Raw genomic sequence first — 22,755 nt, forward strand, 5'->3', positions numbered from 1 at the left:
TGTCTGGTCAAAGTCAACTCATGATCACTGCTATTTGTTAGCTGGCGGCTGGGAAACCTCAGAGATCAAAAGCAATGCACTCAGACAACAACAACCACAGTTTTCTCAGCTGATTCAGATCAGCTGTATATTCAAACATTCTCTAAATTTACCTTACATGCTGAGCAATGTCTGAGTTGCTATCAAATGTAGTAAAAAAGAGGCAGTAGACCTCACCTGTGCAGCAGAGTGAGTGTATGGAGATGAAGGTCTTCTCCTCTTCAGTTCCACGCATTTCCTCAGTTTACAGATTTGGTGACCGGTTCTGCGGTTGAGGCAGCAGCTGCACTGGCCACAGTTGATCTTCCTGAGGCACGGCTCGCATTTCCCACACCTGCGCCGCTTTTTCCCCTCCTTCCTCTGCAGTTTTGAAGCGATCCAGGCGAGCGAGCAGGCCCCCTCTTGCGCCCAGGATCCCGGCTGAACAGATAAGCTGGGCTCTCCGTACCCGGCCTCTGATTCAGTCTCGAAAGAAAAAGAGGATCGAGTGCTCTCTGAGCTGCAGGAGAAGGTGGAGCTGCTGTCCAGAGAGGGAGTCGAGATCTTTGGCACCGAATCCTGCTCTGGCACTGCTAACTGAACCTCGCTGAGGTTTAGTTCTAACTTGGTTGAGGGGGCAGCCAGCTGGGAAAGTAGTGCTGAGGACCCCAAAGGTACAGCTTTCTGGCTCTTGTGCTCCAGTGGCTCTTGAACGGATTCACTATCTTTGGTTTGTGACTCTGCTGGTGTGCAAGCTAGACTTTCTCCTTGATTAGGAAGGACCTCTTGGCTCTGTGGCTGGTGTGGTTCCCCGTGGCAGGAATCCCTCATATTGCTAAGTTTGAGGGAGTCTGTACGGATAATAACTGGCATATTTCTTTTCACTACAACAGCCTGCACCATCAGGGCTGCTTCAGTCACAACTGAGCACCCTGGAGATTGAGGTTTAGCACCATGAGTGGCAGGTTGAATATCTATCTTACTCAGAACTTTGCCAAGTGACTCTGAGGTGGAAGGGGCTTTGGTGGGATTTGAGGTAGCTGTGTTGGAGACCAGTAGCACACAAGCAGGTGATTCTGACTGTGCTGTCAGTCCCTTGTTAGAATGAGGTGGATCTGGGGTTTGACAGGCTGGAGTGCCAGTTTGGGGGTGCGCAGGAATGATGGAAACATCATTCTCCTTCTGTTTCTTTCCTCCATCTTTATTCTCACAATTACCCAACCTCCAAGTGATGTCCTCCATCTCTTCCACTGTCTCTTTTTGCCTCTGAACTGGCTTTGTTGCTTCTATACTCTCTTTCCTCTCACGGTTTATCTCCTCTCTTCTCTCATCATCAGGTGTGACTCTTTCATCTGTTGTTTTATCTTGCAATATCAGGATGTTGTTTTGCGCTTGCTGTGCAGTACACACATTATCTTCCTTACCATCGCTGGCAGGATGATCAAACTTTTTTCCAAGGGTAGCTGAAGTGTCATTTCCCTCACAGCTGCCCTGCACCTCCAGTGAGTCTGTAGTGGTTGACTCTGAGGACTCAGGAGGTGCTTCTTTACTCCTTTCACTGCAGAGTTTTATTTGTCCATCAGCATCATCACCCTCTGGGACTCCAGAGACACTCTTCAGATCACCTTTACTCTTATGGCTGTCAGTAATTTTCTCTTGCTGGGTTAAAGGACCATCACAGCTGTTCTGCACACAGTCTTCCAGTGTGTTATTACACAGTGGTGAATCAGCTTTAAAAACGCTGTCCTCTTTAGCACCGTTGACTCCGAGGCCCTGGTCTTTGACATTTTCAGGAGTCTCAACCTCCGTTTTTAGACCAACTTCCTCATCATCACAATTTTCCAGTTTCTCAGCGTCCTTATCAGGAGTTGAATCATTGATTCTGGTACTCGGTCGCTGTTTTTTTTTGTTTCCGTGCTGGGGTGCTGATCTTCTCCTAGTGCTCCCCCTGCTGTACTTCCCTCTACTGCAAGGTTTAGGAGGCTGGCAGGGAGTAACAGACACTTGTGTACCCCGCTGGGACTTCCTTCGCCCCAGGGGGTCTTGTAACTTGCCACAGTGGTCAGGCGGATTGCTCGCCCGTCTAAGCCTTGCAGATCCTGTTACATTTAGGGAAAGGTTCACTCTGCTGGGGGACCTCCTGGGACCTTGGGCAGCAGGTCTGCTAAACTCTCTTCCATGGGGACTTTGGCTTGACTGTGCTTGGGCCCTGGTTTTTGAACTTCTGGGTTCTCTGGATGTTTTCTGGGTCCTCTGTGCAGCTCTTCCTCTGGTTTTATTTGAATTGCAAGTTTGCCTCTTGGTGTGGATCGCTTTCTTGCTGTTCTTCCTCTGAGTAGATGTCTGTATCCTGGTGGGTCTGGTAGTAGCAGGCATGGCTGAGGGTATGAAGTGGAAGATTTCTGGCAGCCAGCATGGGAGCCAGGTGAACGTTTATCTTTTGCTTAGCACACAATTTTGCTTTCTTAAAAAAGAAAATCCTCCTCTTCTGTATTTTAAATGCAAACTATGATGCTACCCTGATTTTGCTATTGCGTGCATGACCTAAAAAAGGGGAAACAAATGTCACAATTGTGCGTTTTCAGTGTAATAATAACAAACTGTTCATGCACTCAAACACCACATGACTATAACAGTGTAATAACTACAGGAAACGACAGCTTTTCCAAGCATGGGGTACAAGGACGAGTCAGATAGGTTGACGTCAATATAATAAAATATTTTGAGTATCATAAAAACAAACCAGCTATATACAAATACTATAGCTTTCACGGTGCCTTAACAGTTTAAAAGGCAGGCACGTTGAAGAGCACAGGGCTCTGGCCGGAGGTCGGATCCTGTTTTCGTCTTTCTGACTGACGGAAGAGGGGGTTATTACCGTGGAAGAAAAAAAAGCGCCTTCAGCGTCGCTTTCAATTACTGTTTTGCACTTGACCGCTGTCATTAAAATCACAGAGGTGATAAGAAAACCGGAAAAAGGCTCACTTTCGTGAAGCCTGTTCTGTCGCCGGTGTTGTTGTATTTACACGTTTACGGCTGAAATGCTCTACATACCACAGAAAGAGAGAGAGAGCGAGAGAGACAGTTGCACTGTCTGAACTGCTAATAATACCCCGCTCCAGCGAGACAGCGAGACCTTGTATTGGTTTCCCTCCTCGGCAAATATAGAGCGCTGGTAAGTTCAATCCTCTCCACACGATGACACATGGACATGATACGGGAAGGAGCACCGACGGCGTGAATACGCAGCGACGGGGAATGGCTGGTTTTCGGCGTGCTTCGTGTAGCCTTTGGGAGCACGACACCCGTTAAAATGTAAATCCCTCTTATGTCTATCCATTCAGGGCAGCCCCGCTCACACTCCCTCCACCAGACGCAAGCAAGCTACAGTCCCTCCGCTGGCTAAAAAACTCGTCGTCTGCTTGAAGGGAGCGGGGGGAAAACCTGGAGTGGAACAAACTCCGTTTCGCTTCAACCAGCCGCCTGTATTTCAGTATTACAGTCACGGTGTTAGCATGCGGCGTGGTCGCTAATGGGTACTTAGCTAAATATTAATTAGTCAATGCTGGCGAGTTTTCTTCATTTTCCTTCGTTAATAATGAAAGAAGAAGCACGTTGGGTCATATTTTAGAATATTTCTAATAATTTTTAAGGCAAATTTCGTGACGTTTTACTTTAAATATATTTATATAAATCTCACGTCGATATCAAAGATATTCATAAGGTTATATTTAAAAAAAAACCCTATCCTCTGACGTCATAGTTGCGACGTCGCTCCTCGTCATTATTGCGCGACTTTTTTTGTGCCGAAGCCGTCAGTCGTCTGTGGGCGAAGGGCATGAGCGCGCTCACCCTTGTCAAACCCTCATATCGATCCGCATTTGCGGCATTTAAACGTGACTTTTAGCCTTTCGGCTGACCGACGAAGTGTGAGCTCGATAAAAGCCAGGAGCATCCAGAGGAATGAGAGAAACGAGAGAAGGAGGCAACTCAGCGAAGGAACTAAATATTTGTTGACTTTATTTCCTTCTTCGGACTTATTAATAGTTCTGATTATACTGTGAGTATGGTTTTTAAGACGTCCATGGGTGCTGTCGTCTTTAGCTCCCTGCTACTTGTGACTACTAACCTTCACAGTGGAGCAATTTCTCAGTGACTAATCTTACACAACCTCCATTTGGCCATTCAAAAAGGACAACTGGCTTTGCTTATGGGCCCAATTTTGTATATTTTAAGCAATACCTTAAAACGACACCCACATGCTCACAAACTCATTTGCCTTTGCAGTGTTTTTACCGAACCCGTAAAGTCATGGATCTGGCAGATCACTGAGCAGGGAGGATGACATCGGAGTCTGCGGTCTCCACACGCCCCACCATGAGCAGCACCCCTTCCAAGGGGGACTACCACTGGCTCCGCTCCTTTGTGGCTGGAGGTAGGGTCTGACACATCGGCTTACAAGCAGTGATGTCTCCAGGCACACAGTTTCTTTGCCTTAATTTATTTTTATGAATGAAGCCAGATTCATTCATCGGGGTGAATGAATCTGGTGGTGGTGGTTATCACTGTTATCTCACAGCAAGAAGTTCTTGGGTTTGAATCCCATATGCATGAAGCTTGCATGGGTCCCCACTTCCTCCCACAGTCCAAAAACATGCATGGTTTTAGGTTAAGTTGCAATTCTAATAAGGTGACAATCAATGTGAGTGCCTCTGCCTGTTTGTTTTTGCCAGCACCAAAGTACCAAGTGTTGCATGTGACCAACAAAATAAAATGAACTTTGTAGACCAATAAACTAATAAAACTACATAAATTGTAGGGGGAAAAAAAAGTTAAAAATTCTCATCTGACCTGCTCTTCAGCTACCTTGTGTCTCTGGCAGGTGTATTAGTCAACAAAAAAATTTTCATTTCACAGTTCAAAATTTACACCTGATATATGAGTAATAAGAAAAATATAACATCACGTAGTGTAACATCTCTGTAAAAGTACCAATTAAAGTGCACTCCAGCACTGTTTGATTAAAGAACGTGAGCACTTTCCTGTTAAATTAATCATTATTTGCACACTTCATCTCTGTAGCCTTAGTGCAACTCGCATGCAATGCGGTGTAATGTTGGCTCAGATTGGCCAATCTTGGTTGGACAGGTTACCTTGTGTGCGTCTGACTTTGCCACAAAACGTTAAATGATTGACATTGTTGTGCAAGAAGAGGGCAATTACTTTTGCTTGTTAGTTGTAGATAAATAAAAAGAAAATACCAATCATTCATCTGTTTCTGAATGGCATTTGCTTTGTTTTTAGGTGTAGCAGGATGCTGTGCCAAGACTACTATCGCTCCTCTGGACAGGGTCAAGATTCTTCTTCAAGCCCAGAACCCCCATTATAAACATCTGGGTAAAATAATAATAGTAATACTATTGAGCTAACAAGTGCTTGCTTCCACACGTCTGTATAGGAGTGAAACTTTAGGACTTTCTTTGCAGGAGTAATTTCCACTCTCAGAGCTGTGCCAAAAAAAGAAGGCTTCCTTGGCTTGTACAAGGGTAATGGGGCTATGATGGTCAGGATATTTCCTTACGGAGCCATCCAGTTCATGGCCTTTGACAAATATAAAAAGGTACAGTATGCATTTTATTGTGGAGTGCTGCTGTCAAAGGTCAAAGCTATAAAAATGATTAAACCTCATGCTAGAAGACTGGTTAGAGAAATGTGCATTGTGCTTTAATGTCCGTGTATTTTGTGCTGTATTGGCATCACAGCATTCATTTCATCTTTGCATTGTTTTATTGGTTCGTTTTGCCAGGCTGATGTTGTCAATATTCCCTTTACAGCTGCTAAGTAAACAGATGGGCATCTCTGGACACATCCACCGCCTCATAGCAGGATCTATGGCAGGTACTGATAAGACTTAGTCTGTGACAGTTGGGTGTCATGCACTCCTCAGACATAGTTAATGTGCCTTCCTCTAAGCTAACCATCATTGCTATTTGTTCCTCTTTAATTATGTTAAATGTTTAAATGTTTGACATACAAGAGTCCGCTGTGAGTCAGTGTGTTCTTTGAGTGTTTTCAGGGATGACTGCAGTGATATGCACTTACCCTCTGGATGTAATCCGAGCCAGGCTGGCCTTCCAGGTGAAGGGAGATCATCGCTACACTGGAATTGCTAATGCTTTCCACACCATCTACCTTAAGGTGATCTGCTAGTGATCAAATAAGTGTCTAATAAACTAAATGCTCTTCAAACAAGATTGTAGCGTTTAATTTAAGATCAGCTCAATTTGCCTGCAATACCCGTTTTTACATTTTCTTCTTTTTTGTAAAGGAGGGAGGCGTCTTGGGCTTCTACAGGGGACTTACTCCAACACTTATTGGAATGGCGCCTTATGCAGGTGATTTTTGGAAATATTTTTGATGCTAGTATGTGAAGGACAACATAAAATGCAATTTTTCCCTCCCACATATATAACCAGTGTGGATTCTGTTGCATTATATGCTCCTAGGTCTGTCTTTCTTCACCTTCGGGACCCTGAAAAGCCTGGGTTTGAAACATTTCCCAGAGCTGCTTGGACGCCCTTCCTCAGACAACCCCGATGTGCTCATTTTGAAAACCCATGTCAATCTTCTCTGTGGAGGGGTTGCGGGGGCTATTGCTCAGACGGCATCGTAAGTGGCTGGTTAATTTGCGATGCCCAGCAGGGCTTTGCTGTTGATTAGACTGATTGACTGATGGTTCATGTGTCACGCTGTATGCCGTCTCACTAGGTACCCTTTGGATGTGGCTAGAAGAAGAATGCAGTTAGGCGCTGTGCTTCCTGACTCAGAGAAATGTGTGTAAGTATCACTGTTGTTCGCTACATTCACCTCATTTATATGTTGCAAATGGTTAAATATTTATTTTCCTAGTATAAAGATAAGATGTTTTAATTTTAAAGTGGAAAGGAAAAAAAGTATAGTTTTTTTTTATGAGGTCTGACATGATTTTACACTTACTGGTCACTTTATTGCTAGCCCTGGGTTTGAGGCCTTCAGAGCTGCCCTAATTATTCATGGCATAGATTCACCAAGTTGCTGGAAACACTCTGCAAAGAATGCCATGTTTAATGATTTCACCACACAGCTACTGCAGATTCATCACCTGCACACTGATGATGCAAATCTCCTCTTCCACTGCATCCCAGTTAGATTGAGATCTAGTGCCTATAGAAGCCATTTCACTACAGTGAACTCATTGTCATGTTCAAGAAAGCAGTTTGAGCGGATCTGAGCTTTGTGACGGAGAATTGCCACTCACTGGATAATTTTCCCTTTTTTGGGAGCATTCACTGTAAACCTTAGAGATGGTTGTGTGAGGAAAGTCCCAGTAGATCAGAAACATTCAGACCAACCCGTCTGGCACCAACAACGATGCCACTTTCAAAATCACTTAAATCATGTTTTTTCTGATGCTCAGATTGAACTTTGGCAGGTTGTCTCGACCATGTCTGCATACCTAAATGCATTAATTTGCTGCCATCTGATTGGCTTACTAGAGATTTGCCATAAACAGTTAAACAGCTGAGCTTGACAAAGTGGCCAATGAGTGTATGCAACACATTCAGAGAGAAATGAAGGGGTAATTGGTTCTTAGGTGTAATGTCGTACTGAGGGTAATAATAGAAAAACACCTCACACAACACGGTGCTGATGAAGTTAACCTTTTTTTTCATAAGTCGCTCATCAAGCTGAATAAATATTTGATTCTTGTGTCTTTGCTTTTAAAAGCACATCTGATTATAATAGTCTCAGTTTTTATGCATTCTGTAACAAGAGCTCCATAATAAATAACATTTGTCTCCCATTTACGTCTTTCACTTCCTTGGTAGTGTTTGTACATTGACTGCTTAAAAAGGTTGATTCCACATTTGGTTTTGTGTGGTTACTTAATGATTAAAAAGGAGAAAATTCCTGAGGTTTTGTGCTTGTTTAGTCTAGATATGGTACTATTGATTAAAAAGGGGAAAAAAAGGGCCAACATTTTAGTACTGTAGTAGTAACTGAGTTATAAAGCTACAGCAACATACCATTCATAGCTGTAAAGTTCACAGATGCCAGTATAAACACTTCTCACCCTTCTTGTGTTCTGTTTACAATGTTATGGAAATTTTTTTTGGATGTTTTCACAAGTTCTAGTTCATCGGTCACTACCAAAGACAAGTTTTTGTGTGATTACAGCTGATTTATGCAACCTCAAAGGTCAAGAATAAAAACGGCAAATCTTCGTGTTTCAAAAAAACAAACATTATTTAAGGCAGTTTGCTTAGGTTAAAAACTTTGGAGATTAAATCATTTAAATCTGTTCCCCATAAAGACAACCTCAGTGTGTGTGTGTGTGTGTGTGTATGTATGTATGTATATGTGTGTGTATATATATATATATATATATATATATATATATATATATATATATATATATATATATATATATATATATATATATATATATATATATATATATATATATATATATATATATATATATATATATATATATATATTAATTAGTTCAAGGATACCCTGAGCACCTGAAATATGAAGGAAACCGCTCAGTTCGTTTTCAAGGGATAAAGAGTTTAAAAAATACTGTTTTTCTTTTCTCTTCTAAAATGTGTATTTATTTATAAATTCTGTCTTTACCTAAACAGATCACTGATCAAGACACTAAAGTACGTGTATAATACGTTTGGGGTGAAGAAAGGATTGTACCGAGGCCTTTCTCTCAACTACATCCGCTGTGTCCCCTCCCAGGCCGTGGCCTTTACCACCTATGAGTTCATGAAGCAGGTCCTCCACCTGAACTAGTGGCTGTTTTTTGTACCTCCCAGGCTGCACTCAGGCGTTTGTGCTCCTAGACTTAATGCCAGCCGACTTCAACGCTTCCTTCATCTGAAGGTCGCTCACTATGTCTTAAACTCCTGAATGCAGGAACTGCCTTTTCCTCACCGAAAAAGGGATTTGAATATGAAATGAAAAAGCCACTCCATGTCTGTCCTGTTTCATTCCTTCTTACTTTTTGCTTTGGTAATTCAACAACTCATAAAAAAATATTTTTTTCTTCTTTCTTGCTCATAGATGGGTGTAACCTGCACCACAGTAACCCTAAGATTATTTATCTTGTTAAAGCTGCATCATTCACAGCGCGCAGTGATCTGAGATATGCATTTTTATAGTGGTGTTTTCTATTTTCTGACCCGGTGAAGAGATTTTAAGTTGCATAAAATGATCAAACTAAGCTCTCTAAAGAATATATTTTTATTATTATTTTTTTTTGTACAAAGAATAGGAATGTTGACATCTTTATTATTTGTTATATCTTTTTTTTATGTCAGTGTGGTAAAACGTAGCTTTGGCTGAAAATTGAGAGTAATTGTAAAATAAGTTTTTAGCAGATGTAAAGCTTAGTGTTTAATTATGAACTGCACAACTTAAGGAAATCTTTAAGTTGTGCATTTTCTTTGCCCCCTGCCCCCTTATTTTGTTTGTTTTTGCTCATTTTTCGTGCATATTTTTTAGAGATGCTGTGACATGTGCGGTACATGACTTTAATTTTGAAACAATCCCTTATTTTACTGCCAGAATACTTAATTAGAGCAGTTACTGTGTACATGTTCAAATGCTGAAAGACCCTTGCTCTTCTGTTTAACGAGCTCTTAGATGTTTAGTCTGTGACTTTGATTAGACAAAATTGTGTCCACCGTTGATCACTGGTGTTCACACAGATCTTTTGAGATGCTGAGATTTTGATATAATGTGGATTCTGTGCTGATATCGTGGAGGGACACGATTGCCAGATGGGACTCAGGAGTAATTTGCACTCAATGACTTTAGCTGTATTTATTGATTTAACGACCTGTTGCCACTGGGTGGCAGCACTGATATGTTTTGTTTACTGTTGGAGCCGCACGCAACATTCATATGAAATCAACAACTTCTTGCAAAAGACGACAGATGAATGAACTTGGATTTGCTTTTAACCACAAGAAGTCATTCAGATAGTAATAATCATACATGCTGTGTTTCACTGGAGTTTCACTGTGACTGTTTACATTTATTGTCCAAGAGGAGAAAAAAAGCGAATTAATTACTGGAGAAAAAATTATGTTTTGATCTTTTTCATCACATGCCTTCAAGTCACCAATAATAAGGATCCTTACTGTTGATCAGGCATCCTAGTTTTATTTAGCCTCTTGCCTTTCTCTGCATTCAATGTCTCACTTCTTCAGAGTGATTAGTGTGTTTTATTAAACATTTGTCTGCGTGAGTCAGCTGATGCCTCAGCTTTAAGATGTGTACTTGCCTGCATGTGTATGAATGGGGCGGGAAGTGCAAAAGGCAGATTCTTAAAACGGTGCTTTCCACCATTACGGGTTTGTGAGTCTTTCAAATGAAGCCGTGTCTACATACTCTTTATCACAGTTTGCTCATGCCCATCACAGAGGGATTTTCCCCTAATATACACCTCTCAGTCTCATTTGAATATCTCCTAGAGAGGTGCACTGTTTTATGTCGACAGCTCAGCTGCAAATTTGTACAGAAGATAGCTTTTTTTTTTTTTTCTGATCTGCTGTCCATTTATAGAGTAATTTATTGCATAATCCACTGAATCCCCAGAAAATCCACTTTAATGTGTGGACAGATTCAAACTGGTCTTTAATCATTCTGTGGGCGTGCATACTTGCGGGGTCAGAAAGCACTGTTTTAGCATATTGAAATGTGCTGACATTTTGGGCAGCTTACACGCTCTAAAGACTCGGTGTTAGACACAGACTTGTGACTAAAGGTGTTGGAAAAAAGTCTAAAAATGTAGGAAAGCAGACTTCTTCCATATCAAAAATTTAAAATGTAAAAGTGCAGGTGACGAAGTCCTGTGTGTGACTTCAATAAACAAATACAGTACACCTACATTGTTGGACTTACTGACATACTGACTAATACCAAGTTGCAGCTACTTTCAGGAAACAGATCTTTCAGCAATCATTCGTCCAGAGTGGACAAATGCTTTCATCGTTTTTCATACTGTTCCTCTTATTTCCATATTGGGTTTTTTAAAAACAGCTTTCCTCTCACTCAATGCTCCTGCTGCTCACTGCCACTGGTAATGGATTGTTATTGTTCGGATGTTTATGTGGAGAAGCACTGCCGGGCTAGATGGGGCTGAAAGAATATCTTTCTTTTTGTTTTAGAAATGAACAATGAAAATGCCTTGTTTTGTTTGTTTGTGAGCTTTATTTTCTGACTTTGTACTTGTTCAGTTTCACTTGCCATGCTTTTTAAAAGCAGTGTCTGAATGATATAATTACATGCCATCTTCTTAAAACAGCACGAGGTCTGGTATCTTTATTTTTGTCTTTGATTTCAAGCTTCTTCTGAAGATGCTGTCCCTTACTACTACATCCACGTCTGAGGAGCAGGAGTTTCTTTCTCCTCGCTTTTATCATTTACGAGAGGAAAAACACACTTTTGAATCCAGTCAGTGACGAAGCAACGACTTCATTCCATTTCCCACTCTGAGTTTGGCACGTATAGCTCCTTTTTCATGTTGACGTTATAGTTTTTTCCCCCCCTTAAAACCACACAGGGGGACTCTCTGATGCATTTGCATTTGCATTTATTTTACTAAAACTACCATCCACTGTTGTCCCATGGCACCTAGTGATTTGATTTGTAAATGAGACACAGATGCAAAAGATACACCTGATAGAGACTCATATGTTCTTTGATACAGTTTCACATCAAATTAGTTAAAGACAGTTAGTGTTTTAATGTAGGTTGTCGTGCTAGTCTCTGTTTTCCTAAAGGAATTCCAAAATCAGGGATGCTGTCCCTTATATACATATTTAAAAAACTCCTTTGTCTGCAGGCAAAGGAAGGTTTAAAAGAAAGAAAGTTTAATTTGATATCTGTTTCTGGAATAAGACACCTTTTCTTGTGTCCACATTTATGTCTGTAGGCCCTAAAACACCTGCAATAGCAGAGGAAGAACAGCTATATTATATTTTGACCTCATTTCAAGTCAAAGCGTGGCGATCAGTCACATCACAGAGAGGTCAGAATTAGTTCTCGTCATGCACCTCCCTCTGTCACGTGATTATACATTGTCTTGATGCTTGTGGTCTTTTGGAGTTGTAGCAACAAGTGCGAAGTTTACATCACCGAAGAAAAGCTTTAGGCAAGAAGGGGAACCAACGGCTGCTAAACATCTCAGATTCGACCTCTCGTAGGTGATAATAGAAGAGATTCACTGCAGATTTCTTCACCTTCAGACGGTGTTGGGACATTGCTGGAGTTCTTTACGTCCTGTGTGGTCGTCATGCCTTCTTATACAGTTACAGTTGCCACAGGGAACCAGTGGTTTGCGGGGACTGATGATTACATCTATATTACACTTGTGGGCACGGAGGGGTGCAGCGAGAGAACGCTCCTGGACAAGCCTCTTTACAATGACTTTGAGAGAGGAGCGGTAAGTGATGAAAAACTGCTGCAAAGATGACTGTTTTATTTTTATTTTATATTCATGGATGATGATCATAAACAGCTGATAACTGTATGGCTGATAAGCAAGTGAACAGTATCTGCAGAAAAATGCATGAGTGCAGAGTGACGGAAACGGAGCCACTTTTATAACACGATGAGATGATCAGTAGGTTATTAAAGTAGCACCTTTCAAAATTAGAATTACTTTCAGTACAAAACAAAAGGCCCCACAGGACTGAGGTCACCTTCTGCCAACACCTCTGTGCCAGACAACCATTTTAAAAGCTCAGAGGCCCTGTGTGCTTTTATTAATCTGACCTGTTTTGGCAGCAGTAGGGGGGCATTATGCACTATCAGGGGGGTGGTTTTAATGTTACAATTGATTGTGGTAAATCTATGGGTATAAATTAAACAATGGGAAATTATAGAAAGTGAATTTTCTTGAAATCTATTTTATCAGCATATTATAAATGTTAAATTTGCTAATTTCTTAGACTGCTTAGATTCGATTTCATTTTCAGTTCAAATAATATATTAAAAAGGTTTTTCTATTTTGTTTACAGATTATAAATTTAACCCACCTACAAACATGCATATGCTTCTATTTTGTTTTTTACTTAGAAATCTCCTATATTATACGCTTAGAAATTTCTTTTTTTCCCATTTAATAATAAACTGGCAGTTTTCAGCTTTCACTTTTGACGATAGCTGTTGACCATGTTTCAGGTGGACTCCTATGAGGTGAGAGTTGGGGAGAACCTGGGTGACATTGTCCTGGTGAAGATTGAGAAGAAGAAATACTGGGTACAAGACGACTGGTACTGCAGGTACATCACTGTCAAGACCCCATCTGGAGACTACTTGGAGTTCCCCTGCTTTTGTTGGCTGGTGAATGACAAGGAAGTGGTGCTGCGAGATGGACGAGGTAGTCATCTCTTGTTTTGTTTGTTTGCCACACAAATCACATGTTTTATCTTGTTCATCTGTCAACCTGCAGTGGAAAAACGAGTTCCACACTTTTTCTTTCTGTTGTAGCACATCTGCCTCAGGATGATAAAACCAGTCTGGTCAAGCAGCACAGACAGAAAGAGCTGGACGGGAGGAGGAAAACCTACAGGCAAGTTTGCGCTGCATCTCCAGCTTGTTATTGTGAGGTACAGGCAGGCTGATGAGGATGCTTTCTAACAACACTGCTGCATTTTACAGATGGAGGGAGTGGCAGCCAGGCTTTCCTATGAGCATAGATGCTAACAGACACAAGGATTTGCCCCGGGACATCCAGTTTGACAGTGAGAAAGGAGTCGACTTCGTACTGAACTACAGCAAGGCGTAAGTGACCCCACTTACAACTGCCTGTAAAGGTGAACGAGTCCCTCAGTACAGCACAGAGGGAGTCAGTGGAGTTTTAACCCCCTTTTAATGCAAAGCATTCATAATCAAACGATGGGCGGATGCCTGATGATATGCCCTTTATTTTCTGTACTCAGGGCTAACTGGGAAAAAAACCCAAAAACATAAACAGTGGTGTCATTGTCTGTTTATCACCGGGGACATTTGCATTGCGCTTTTAGGCAGACGTGTGAGCTTGCGAGTAGATGCAAACACAAAACAGATCCAAAACACAGCTGTTTGCATCACATAGCAGGGTGAACAAAAATACTCATGCTAATATTATAATAGAATGGCTAAACCAGTTATCCATTTTGAGCTCCAGTTGTTTCGTCAGAAATGCTGCAGCTTTAGGGACAGAAGTAACGTCAAAAAGTGAGCATTGCTGCATCATCAGACATCGTTTACTTTTCCTGAAATTATTTTAACAGCAGTGTTTCTTTGATTCTTTGCTCCAAAATACATCCAATTTCAGATTCTTTGATTTTCTTGAATGTTGTGCATAACAGTGATTGTGATTACGATGATGATGATGATTTTCCAGAATAGAGAACCTGTTTGTGAACCAGTTCATGCACATGTTCCAGTCCTCCTGGAGTGACTTCTCTGACTTTGAGAAAATCTTTGTGAGAATCAAAAACACAATTTCAGGTCAGCTTCATCTACACTACATTATACATACATACTTATATCACATTAAATATTTTAGATATTTCCTCTGAGATTCTGACATGATATGATATTCAGAGTATGTGATGCAACACTGGAAAGAGGACTTCATGTTTGGATACCAGTTTCTGAATGGTTGCAACCCTGTACTGATCCGGAAGTGCAAGAAGCTCCCTGACAAGTTTCCTGTCACTCATGAGATGGTTGCTGTCAGCCTGGAGAGGGAGCTCACCCTGGAGGAGGAAATAGAGGTACACATGGTTATGTTTGTTTCTCTGAATGTAGTGGATTTATCAGTGCGAAAAACTTTGCCAGGTTCATGTTGACAGCAGCTACAGCTCTCTTTAAATCTCCCACTAATGCAGTGGTTCCCACATTTTTTTTGCTAGGCCCCCCTTTATTTTACAAGAAAATCTTCGCACCCCCGGACAAACACATCCTCCAACCACACACACTCATATTTTGTTTTCAAACTCCATTGCACTTTATTCCACACCTCAAACCTTTTGTTAACAATTAAAAAACACTAAAGTTACCTGCAATAAATTACTACCTCTTTTAAATAACAGAAAAACAAACCATCTTTATGGCGTAATTGTTTTACGTATACTTTGTTTTTCACTGTGTAAGAATATTCAACGCAGATGTCAATACATTTTTCAAAAAATGTCTCTCTGTGCAAAATGGGTTTAAAAACATAAACAACTGTGGGATCCTGTTTGTCCGTGATTTGAGCCGGGGAACAAATTGTGGCAGGATCAGTGTTGTACCAAGGTAGGTGTCACCGACAAAATGTGTTCCCCCTGCATCGCGAGCATTCGCTGGGCACGGGATCCAGTTTACGCCACCTCCATTATAGACAATTAGATGTGGAAGTAGTGGTGTTTTAGTTTTGCGAAAAAGTGAAAAGTGAGTGTCGTTACATTACCATTCAGTTTGAGGGTTACAACAGAAAATTATATATTTATTCACGTGGTATCGGACGGGATTGTTTTAATAAACGAAGGACATTTTGCCTGATAATTATTTTTATCCTCCTGTAACTTTACTGTATAAAGAGCTAAAACCTCCAAAGTTTCAGGAATAGTTAGTCGTTATAAGAAGCGTTTGTGAACTAAAAATCAAGAATGTGGGATACTGTTTGTCCGTGATTTGGAGAGCCCAGCGTCTGCTCCTGACGCAGGGGAAACGAATTCTGTCGGGGAGACCTATCTTGGCACGACAGCTGCTGTTCTAGTCTTTGGCTTGGAATGCTTCAAACTCTGCTTTGCGTTTGTGTGGGGCCCCTGTCATAAAAATCTATCCATTATGCTAGCAGTGTTAATCATACCACCTCCCCTGCAATGGCACTGCGCCCCTGGCGCGCCCCCCACTTTGGGAACCATTGCACGAATGCATAATATAAACTGCTGTTCTCACTCCAGGCAGGTAACATCTACATAGTAGACTACGAGGTGCTAGACGGCATCACTCCAAACTCCACAGACCCCTGCACACTGCAGTACCTGGCAGCTCCGATCTGTTTGCTATACAAGAATGCTCAGAACAAGATCATGCCCATAGCCATACAGGTAAAAAGATGCTCAACAGCAGCAGTTGTGTGTTACGTTGTTTTTAACAGGCGAACATTTCTTTATGCAGCTGAAATTTCAGTTTGACTGAAACGCCACACTGGTCTTTTTCAGCTTGGCCAGGACCCAGGTGAAGACAACCCCATCTTCCTGCCAACTGACGGTCAGTACGACTGGCTGCTGGCTAAGATCTGGGTCCGCTCCAGTGACTTCCACCACCACCAGACAATCACACACCTGCTCCGGACACATCTGATGACAGAGGTGTTTGGTATTGCCATGTTCAGGCAGCTTCCTGCTGTTCACCCTGCATTTAAGGTAAAACTCCAGCTTATTAATAAATGTTATGACTTATTGATTCCTTGGTTTACTGGTTGTCCAACCTTCTCCCAGCTACTCATCCCACACATTCGTTTTACCATCGCAATCAATACCAAGGCTCGAGAGCAGCTCATCTGTGAGTGCGGCATCTTCGACAAGGCGAGTTTGTGGATAATCATTCCTTTAACCTTAATGAATAATGACTAGTTAATGAATTCATTCATTTCTTCACAAATTAAATTTTAACCATTAGAGGAAAAAAAATACTCATAACCTTCTCTCAGACACATCATTACGTACAGCTGCTTAACATATTATTGATATTTATTTAGACTCATTCTCTCTGATTGATCTTTCTGAGTTAACTTCAGTAATTACCTTCTCCAAATCATCGGCGTGTCTATTAGATCCAATTCATACAAGAATGCTCAAAGAAGTCCTACCATCATTTAATGCTTCAATCTCAAATATGATCAATTGATCTTTATTAATGGGCTCATCACAGCACAGAAACAGCTTTGGTGAAGATTACAAATGATCTTTTTATGGTCTCTGACAGTGGACTCCTCTCTGTGCTTGTACAGCTAGACTTCAGTGCAGCGTTTGATACTGCTGACTATAATATTGTATTCCCTTAGGCAGTATCATTCAAAGGCATAGCATGCATTTTCATTGCTATGCAGATGATACGCAACTTTATCTATTCATGAAGCCAGATAACACACTAATTAGGTAAACTGCAGGAATGTCTTTCTCACGGCGATATACGCCGGTGTATTAATGGAATGGACCCAAATGCAGAACACAGGAGGAGACAGTACTGAGGAGGGAAAATACACAGATGACCTGACAAAGACAGAATGACAACAGACAGACTAAATACACACAGGAGGTGATCAGGGGAAGTGGAAATACATGAGGATACACCTGACACAGATGAACATCATGACACCACAGGGAAAGTAAAACAAAAATACATGGAACATGGACACAAGACTTTCAAAATAAACAGTAAACATGACAAGACGTAGACATGACAACTAACACAGAAGACAAGAACAGACTCACAGAAGGGGACATAGAAACCTAAACTAGAATAAAACTCAGCTAAATCCTAACTAATAATGACAACACAAGAACTAAGCATATATTCAATACAATATAAGAATAAAAAACACACAATAGGCTCAAAATGCTGGGTCACAGACCCAGCCCCTGACAGTCTTAAAGATATAAAGACCTGGATGACCTCTAAATTACTGCCTCTATATTCAGATAAAACAGGGGTCATTGCAATTGGCCCTAATACCCTTAGAAACATAGTTTCTAACCAGATACTTAATCTGGATGACATTATTTTGGCCTCCAGTGAGGAATCTTGGTGTCACTTCTGTCCACCAGTGCACATATTATACAAATATTTAGGACTGCTTTCTTGTGCACAACATCTCTAAAATAAAAAACATCCTGTTTTGGAGTGATGCTGAAAAACTAGTTCATGCATTTACTACTTCCAGCCTGCACTATTGTAACTGATTCCTATCATGATGTCCTAAAAACTCCCCGAAAAGCCTAGAAAGGCTAGAAAGAGAGAGCATATTTCTCACATATTGGCCTCTCTTCATTGGCTCCCTGGTAAATCCAGAACTCAATTTAATGTCCTTGTCTTCACATAAAAGGTCTTGAATAATCAGGCGTCATCTTATCTCAGAGATCTTGTAGTACTGTATAGAGCACTTTGCTCTCAGACTGCTGGTCTATTTGTGGTTCCTAGGGTATTTAAAGGCTTTCAGGCCCCTCAGAAAGCAAACAGAGTCTCTCAACAACAAACTTAACTGGATCTTCCTTTATTCGCAAAACACTGAGGCTTAGCTTGAAGTAAAAGCAAACAAAAATCTAACTAACATAGATAGTGAAATAATGAAGTAGAGAATTTAGCAAAAGTGCATTCCTATTGAAGACTGAAAGTTAAATTAGCTTCAGTTTAAATAAGGATGATGTTCTCCATCCTCATAAAGGCGAATGCAACAGGCGGAGGCGGTCACGTCCAGATGGTTCAGAGGGCTGTGAAGACTTTGACCTTCAGGTCCCTGTGCTTCCCTGATATGATCAAGTCCCGTGGTGTGGACAGTAAGGAGGAACTGCCGACCTACTTCTACAGGGATGATGGCTACAAGGTGTGGGAGGCTACCAAGAGGTGAGGAATGACTTTTTAAAGTTTTAGCACAGAGCACTGAGAAAGCAGTGAGGGCAGTCATAAGAAAGGACAAACAGCGAGAGGTGTAGGAAGATTTCTACCCTTGTGTGTGTGTGTGTGCTTCAAATAAGAGAAGTTACAGCATTTTTTTCTCCTCTGTACGTGACATCTATCTGTTTTCTTCCCCACAGGTTTGTGTCTGATGTAGTGAATATTTATTACACAAGTGATGAGAGGGTGCAGGGAGATGAAGAAATCCAGGCCTTTGTTAAAGATGTGTGCAGCTTCGGTATGCAGGACCTGGATTACTGCGGTAGGTAGAGGCGTTGTTTTGCGTGAGTTTTCTTTTGCTAATGCAGCATCGAGCAAAATACACCACCCAACCATCCATTCAGACTTTTTCTCAAGGAGAAAAGATGCTTGCTCTCCTAGTCTGGTGTTTTCTGGAAGACAGGTATGACAGGAAACAGACAGCATTATAAATTCAAATCTGCTCTCTTATGGATGAATAGTTTAAGGGTGAAGGAGGGAAGCCACAGCAGTCTGATGGTGTCACTCCCTGAGTCCTGATGCTGTAATGCTTCTGCATTTCACCACGCTTGTCTATTCTGAGTGCATTGTGCAAGGGTAGAGATAGACTTGCAAAAGAAAAAACGGTTTTGCAAAGCTTGAAGCTCATTTTGTCAATTCTATGTTCCCACTTTCGTGCATAGAGTTTCCCAAGTCCCTGAAGACACGCGAGGAACTGATAGAGTACCTGACCGTTATTATCTTCACTGCCTCAGCCCAGCATGCAGCTGTCAACTTCGGACAGGTAAATGGAGGCATGTCTAGAAGTGGAAATTCATTGATTTTTAAGTCAAAAAGTACCTACTTAAAGTAAAAAATATCAGAAAATTAGAAAAAAACACTTGCTACTGCAGAAGTTTCATTAATACAGAAAAACGTTTTTGTACACTGTACTGAAGCATCAGTGTGTGCATTTAAAACCCGCAGCAAAGTTTTCCTGCTGCAGCTGATTGAGGTGAAACTAGTGGTGACTACTTTTCCTACAGCAGTGGTCGTTACTCTTTTTGGTAAAAATAACGCCCAATAAACACAACAACATTAACAAGCACACACATTTCGAGCACACACATTCTGTAGACATAGATATATACATGAAAACTTGATGATTTTTGAAGGTTTTTTTTTTTAAGTTTTGTTTTTTAGTTCTCTTGTTATTTCACTTATATTTGCATAATTCTATCAATCAATAAAAAATATTTAAGCTTAATATTAACCTAACCTAAGAGAGTGGCAGCCAAGAGAACTAAAGGTCACATAAGGTCGGCAGTTCGATCCCTGGCTTCTGCAAATCATTTGGCATGATACTGCATCCACTTGTGTGTGTGTGTGTGTGTGTGTGTGTGTGTGTGTGTGTGTGTGTGTGTGTGTGTGTGTGTGTGTGTGTGTGTGTGTGTGTGTGTGTGTGTGTGTGTGTGTGTGTGAGATAGATACAGTAAAGCTATGAATCTGTGAGTGAATGTGGCTTTTGTCAGGGGACATGTGGCAGTAACTTCACCCTGAGAGAATTATGTTTTTCATAGTAATTGAACCTATAACTCCCTTTATTCTCTGGTCATCCATGTGTTTTCAGTATTTTATATATGTATGTATATATATATATATATATATTTGTATGGGGTCTGCCTACAAAGAGTCTGTTTAATATAAAATCTTAAACCTTTTATGCAGCTGTTAATTCCACATGTATATGCGGTGCAGTATTTTCTTATGAAATCTAAAAGTAAAATTAGAAAGCAGAAGAAGATGACAGACTTTGCTCAGTATTAAATCTGTTTTTTTATATTCTTCAAAGCTGTCAAAGCTGGCCCTGCTTTATACAGACCTTTATTATTAAAGTACATAAAACAATATAATCAGAAAATAAGTACTAAGAATATATATTTATTCTTTAATATTTATTCTTTAACATCAGACTTGTACTGTTGTACAGCACTTGGGTAAATGCACACACTGTATCTTTGTGTACATTGTGTAGTATGACTGGTGTTCCTGGATCCCCAATGCTCCATCTACCATGCGGAAACCCCCACCCAACAAGAAAGGTCTGGCAAATGTGAATTTGATCGTTGAGAGCCTTCCTGATCGCGGGCGCTCCAGCTGGCACCTGGGGGCCGTCTGGGCCCTCAGCCAATACCAAGAGAATGAAGTAGGAAAAGCACAGAGACAACCGTTCGAACACTTTCACATCTCAGCACAGACACACAGCCAAAACAATCAAAAGTTTGATACATTTGGTACATTTCTCATTTCCCAAGATGCTCTCCTCTGCTTCAGAATGTACTTCTTTTTTTTTTCTTCCTTTTTCCTTGTGGCGCTCCTCCAGGCTAAATAACCTATCGTGTCTTCCTCTTTCTGCAGCTGTACCTGGGAATGTATCCTGATGAGCACTTCACAGAGAAGCCGGTGAAGGATGCCATGGCAAAGTTCAGGAAGGAGCTGGCAGAGATAACCAGCTCCATCAAGAAGAGGAATGAGGGAAAGAAGCTACCATACTACAACATGTCTCCTGACAAAATCCCAAACAGTGTTGCAGTTTGAGAATTTAAAAAAGACTAATTTAGTGGAGAGGCTCATACTTATACATACAGATTGAAGATTGATGATAATGTTACCGAGCTGTCCAAATATGCTCTATGTCACCTATGATTGGGATATTTCTGTGGAAGCGGTTTCTTTTTAATCTTGTAATAGTGCATCTTGAAAAATCGGAATATTTTGAAGGTTTTTATTGTAATAATTCAAGAAGATAAACTTTCATATAATCTACATTCATTATACGTAAAGTGAACATTAAAAAAATGCTTTAATTATGCTGGTTATGGTCAAAAATCCAGTGTCCCAAATTATTTGAATATTTCCTGAAATTAATCAAAATTGCTGAGGTGTTTTTGACAGCAGCTTTTAGCTTGTGTTCCTTTTTGAGTCCGGTGTTTCTCATCTTCACTGTGACTATACCCCACAAATTCTCTCTGTAGTTCAGGTCAGGTGAGCTGGTTGGCCAATCAAACACAATAATAATATGGTCAGAAAAAACATCTGGTAATCATTTTGGCACTGTGGGCAGATGCTAAGCTTCATGCTGGAAAATGAAATCAGTATCTCCATAAAGCCTCTCAGCAAAAGGAAACGTGAAGCTCTAAAATATCCTGGTAGATGCCTGTGTTGACTTTAGACTTGATGAAACTCAGTGGATCAACCACCAGTAACAACCAGCACCTCGCATCATCACAGACTCCAGAAAGTTCACACTAGAATTCAAACACCTGTGCCTCTCCAGTCTTCTCCCAGTCTCTCGTACTTTGATAGAAAATGTACTTCATCCGAAATAAGCAGCAGTTCACTTCCTTCTCCCCTTAGCTCATGTAAGATGCTTCTGACAGGAATGACCTGACGTTACAGATGTGGGTCCTTTCCTAAGGATGTCTCTCCTGCAGTCCTTGTGAAGTTCTCCCAAATTCTTGAATCGACTTCTCCTGATAATCCTCTCAAGGCTGCTGCTTGTGCACCTTTTCCCTGTCCAGTCAACTTCCTGCTGTTATGCTTTGATACAGCGTCTGTGAGCAGCCAGCCTTTTCAGCAGTGACCCCCTGTGGCTCTCCTTTTGGAGGGTGCTGGCAATCTTCATCTGGACAACTGACCAATCAGCAGTAGAACTACACCGCTAAAGATATGTTGTTTAATCATTATGTTTGAATAGTAATTTATGCAAGCTGGAAATTAAATATTCTAATTTGTGAGAATTAGTGTGTGATTAATATAGAATATGTGAAAGTTTACCTTTTTCAATCACAAAAAAAAAAAAGTTTTTGTGATAGTTATTTTTTAAAGATGCATGAGTACATATTGTGTTGCCTTTGTTCACTCAAACGATGGTGTCTTTCCTCATCTTGCCCTTGCATAACAATTACTTAAGAGGTTGAGAGAAGGTGACAAACTGTGTTTTCTGCTATATGCTGAATGTGAAGTTTGTATTTCTGTCATAGAAAAGTTTTAGGGCAAGATCAT

At 40.9% G+C, this 22,755-nt stretch overlaps 3 protein-coding genes across 5 annotated transcripts in view; 2 read left to right on the plus strand and 1 right to left on the minus strand.

Annotated features, from left to right (window-relative positions):
• The window catches only part of tet1 (tet methylcytosine dioxygenase 1), a 38,340-nt gene extending 34,925 nt beyond the window's left edge, over positions 1-3,415 (minus strand). The window contains exons 1-2 of one of the 2 annotated variants that reach the window (XM_063491172.1): positions 3,155-3,415; positions 217-2,562 (exon numbers count right to left, since the gene is read on the minus strand). In XM_063491172.1, the coding sequence (XP_063347242.1) occupies positions 217-2,394 (2,178 nt within the window). In that variant the 5' untranslated portion in view covers positions 2,395-2,562; positions 3,155-3,415. Of the gene's footprint in view, positions 1-216; positions 2,563-3,072 lie in introns of both variants that reach the window. The other variant, XM_063491171.1, reaches the window with a different exon arrangement.
• Positions 3,416-3,820: 405 nt separating this feature from the next.
• On the plus strand, positions 3,821-11,355 carry slc25a16 (solute carrier family 25 member 16). 2 transcript variants are annotated; one of them, XM_063492024.1, is made up of 10 exons: positions 3,821-4,078; positions 4,306-4,453; positions 5,323-5,415; positions 5,505-5,638; positions 5,853-5,916; positions 6,086-6,216; positions 6,347-6,413; positions 6,525-6,687; positions 6,787-6,855; positions 8,706-11,355. In XM_063492024.1, the coding sequence occupies exons 2-10, from the start codon at positions 4,360-4,362 to the stop codon at positions 8,860-8,862; spliced, it is 972 nt and encodes a 323-aa protein (XP_063348094.1). In that variant the 5' UTR covers positions 3,821-4,078; positions 4,306-4,359; the 3' UTR covers positions 8,863-11,355. The 2 variants fall into 2 exon arrangements, with proteins under 2 accessions (XP_063348094.1, XP_063348095.1); XM_063492025.1 differs by having other exon boundaries at positions 6,095-6,216.
• Positions 11,356-12,370: 1,015 nt separating this feature from the next.
• On the plus strand, positions 12,371-22,468 carry alox5a (arachidonate 5-lipoxygenase a). The gene is made up of 14 exons (XM_063491515.1): positions 12,371-12,520; positions 13,261-13,459; positions 13,570-13,651; positions 13,741-13,863; positions 14,468-14,574; positions 14,671-14,843; positions 16,017-16,163; positions 16,278-16,481; positions 16,557-16,643; positions 18,503-18,681; positions 18,873-18,994; positions 19,395-19,495; positions 20,726-20,896; positions 21,109-22,468. Exons 1-14 carry the CDS (start codon positions 12,371-12,373, stop codon positions 21,286-21,288), a joined length of 2,025 nt encoding a protein of 674 aa, XP_063347585.1. The 3' UTR covers positions 21,289-22,468.
• Positions 22,469-22,755: the final 287 nt, after the last annotated feature.

This window comes from Pelmatolapia mariae, linkage group LG13, assembly GCF_036321145.2.
Source record: "Pelmatolapia mariae isolate MD_Pm_ZW linkage group LG13, Pm_UMD_F_2, whole genome shotgun sequence".
Lineage (NCBI taxonomy): Eukaryota > Metazoa > Chordata > Actinopteri > Cichliformes > Cichlidae > Pelmatolapia > Pelmatolapia mariae.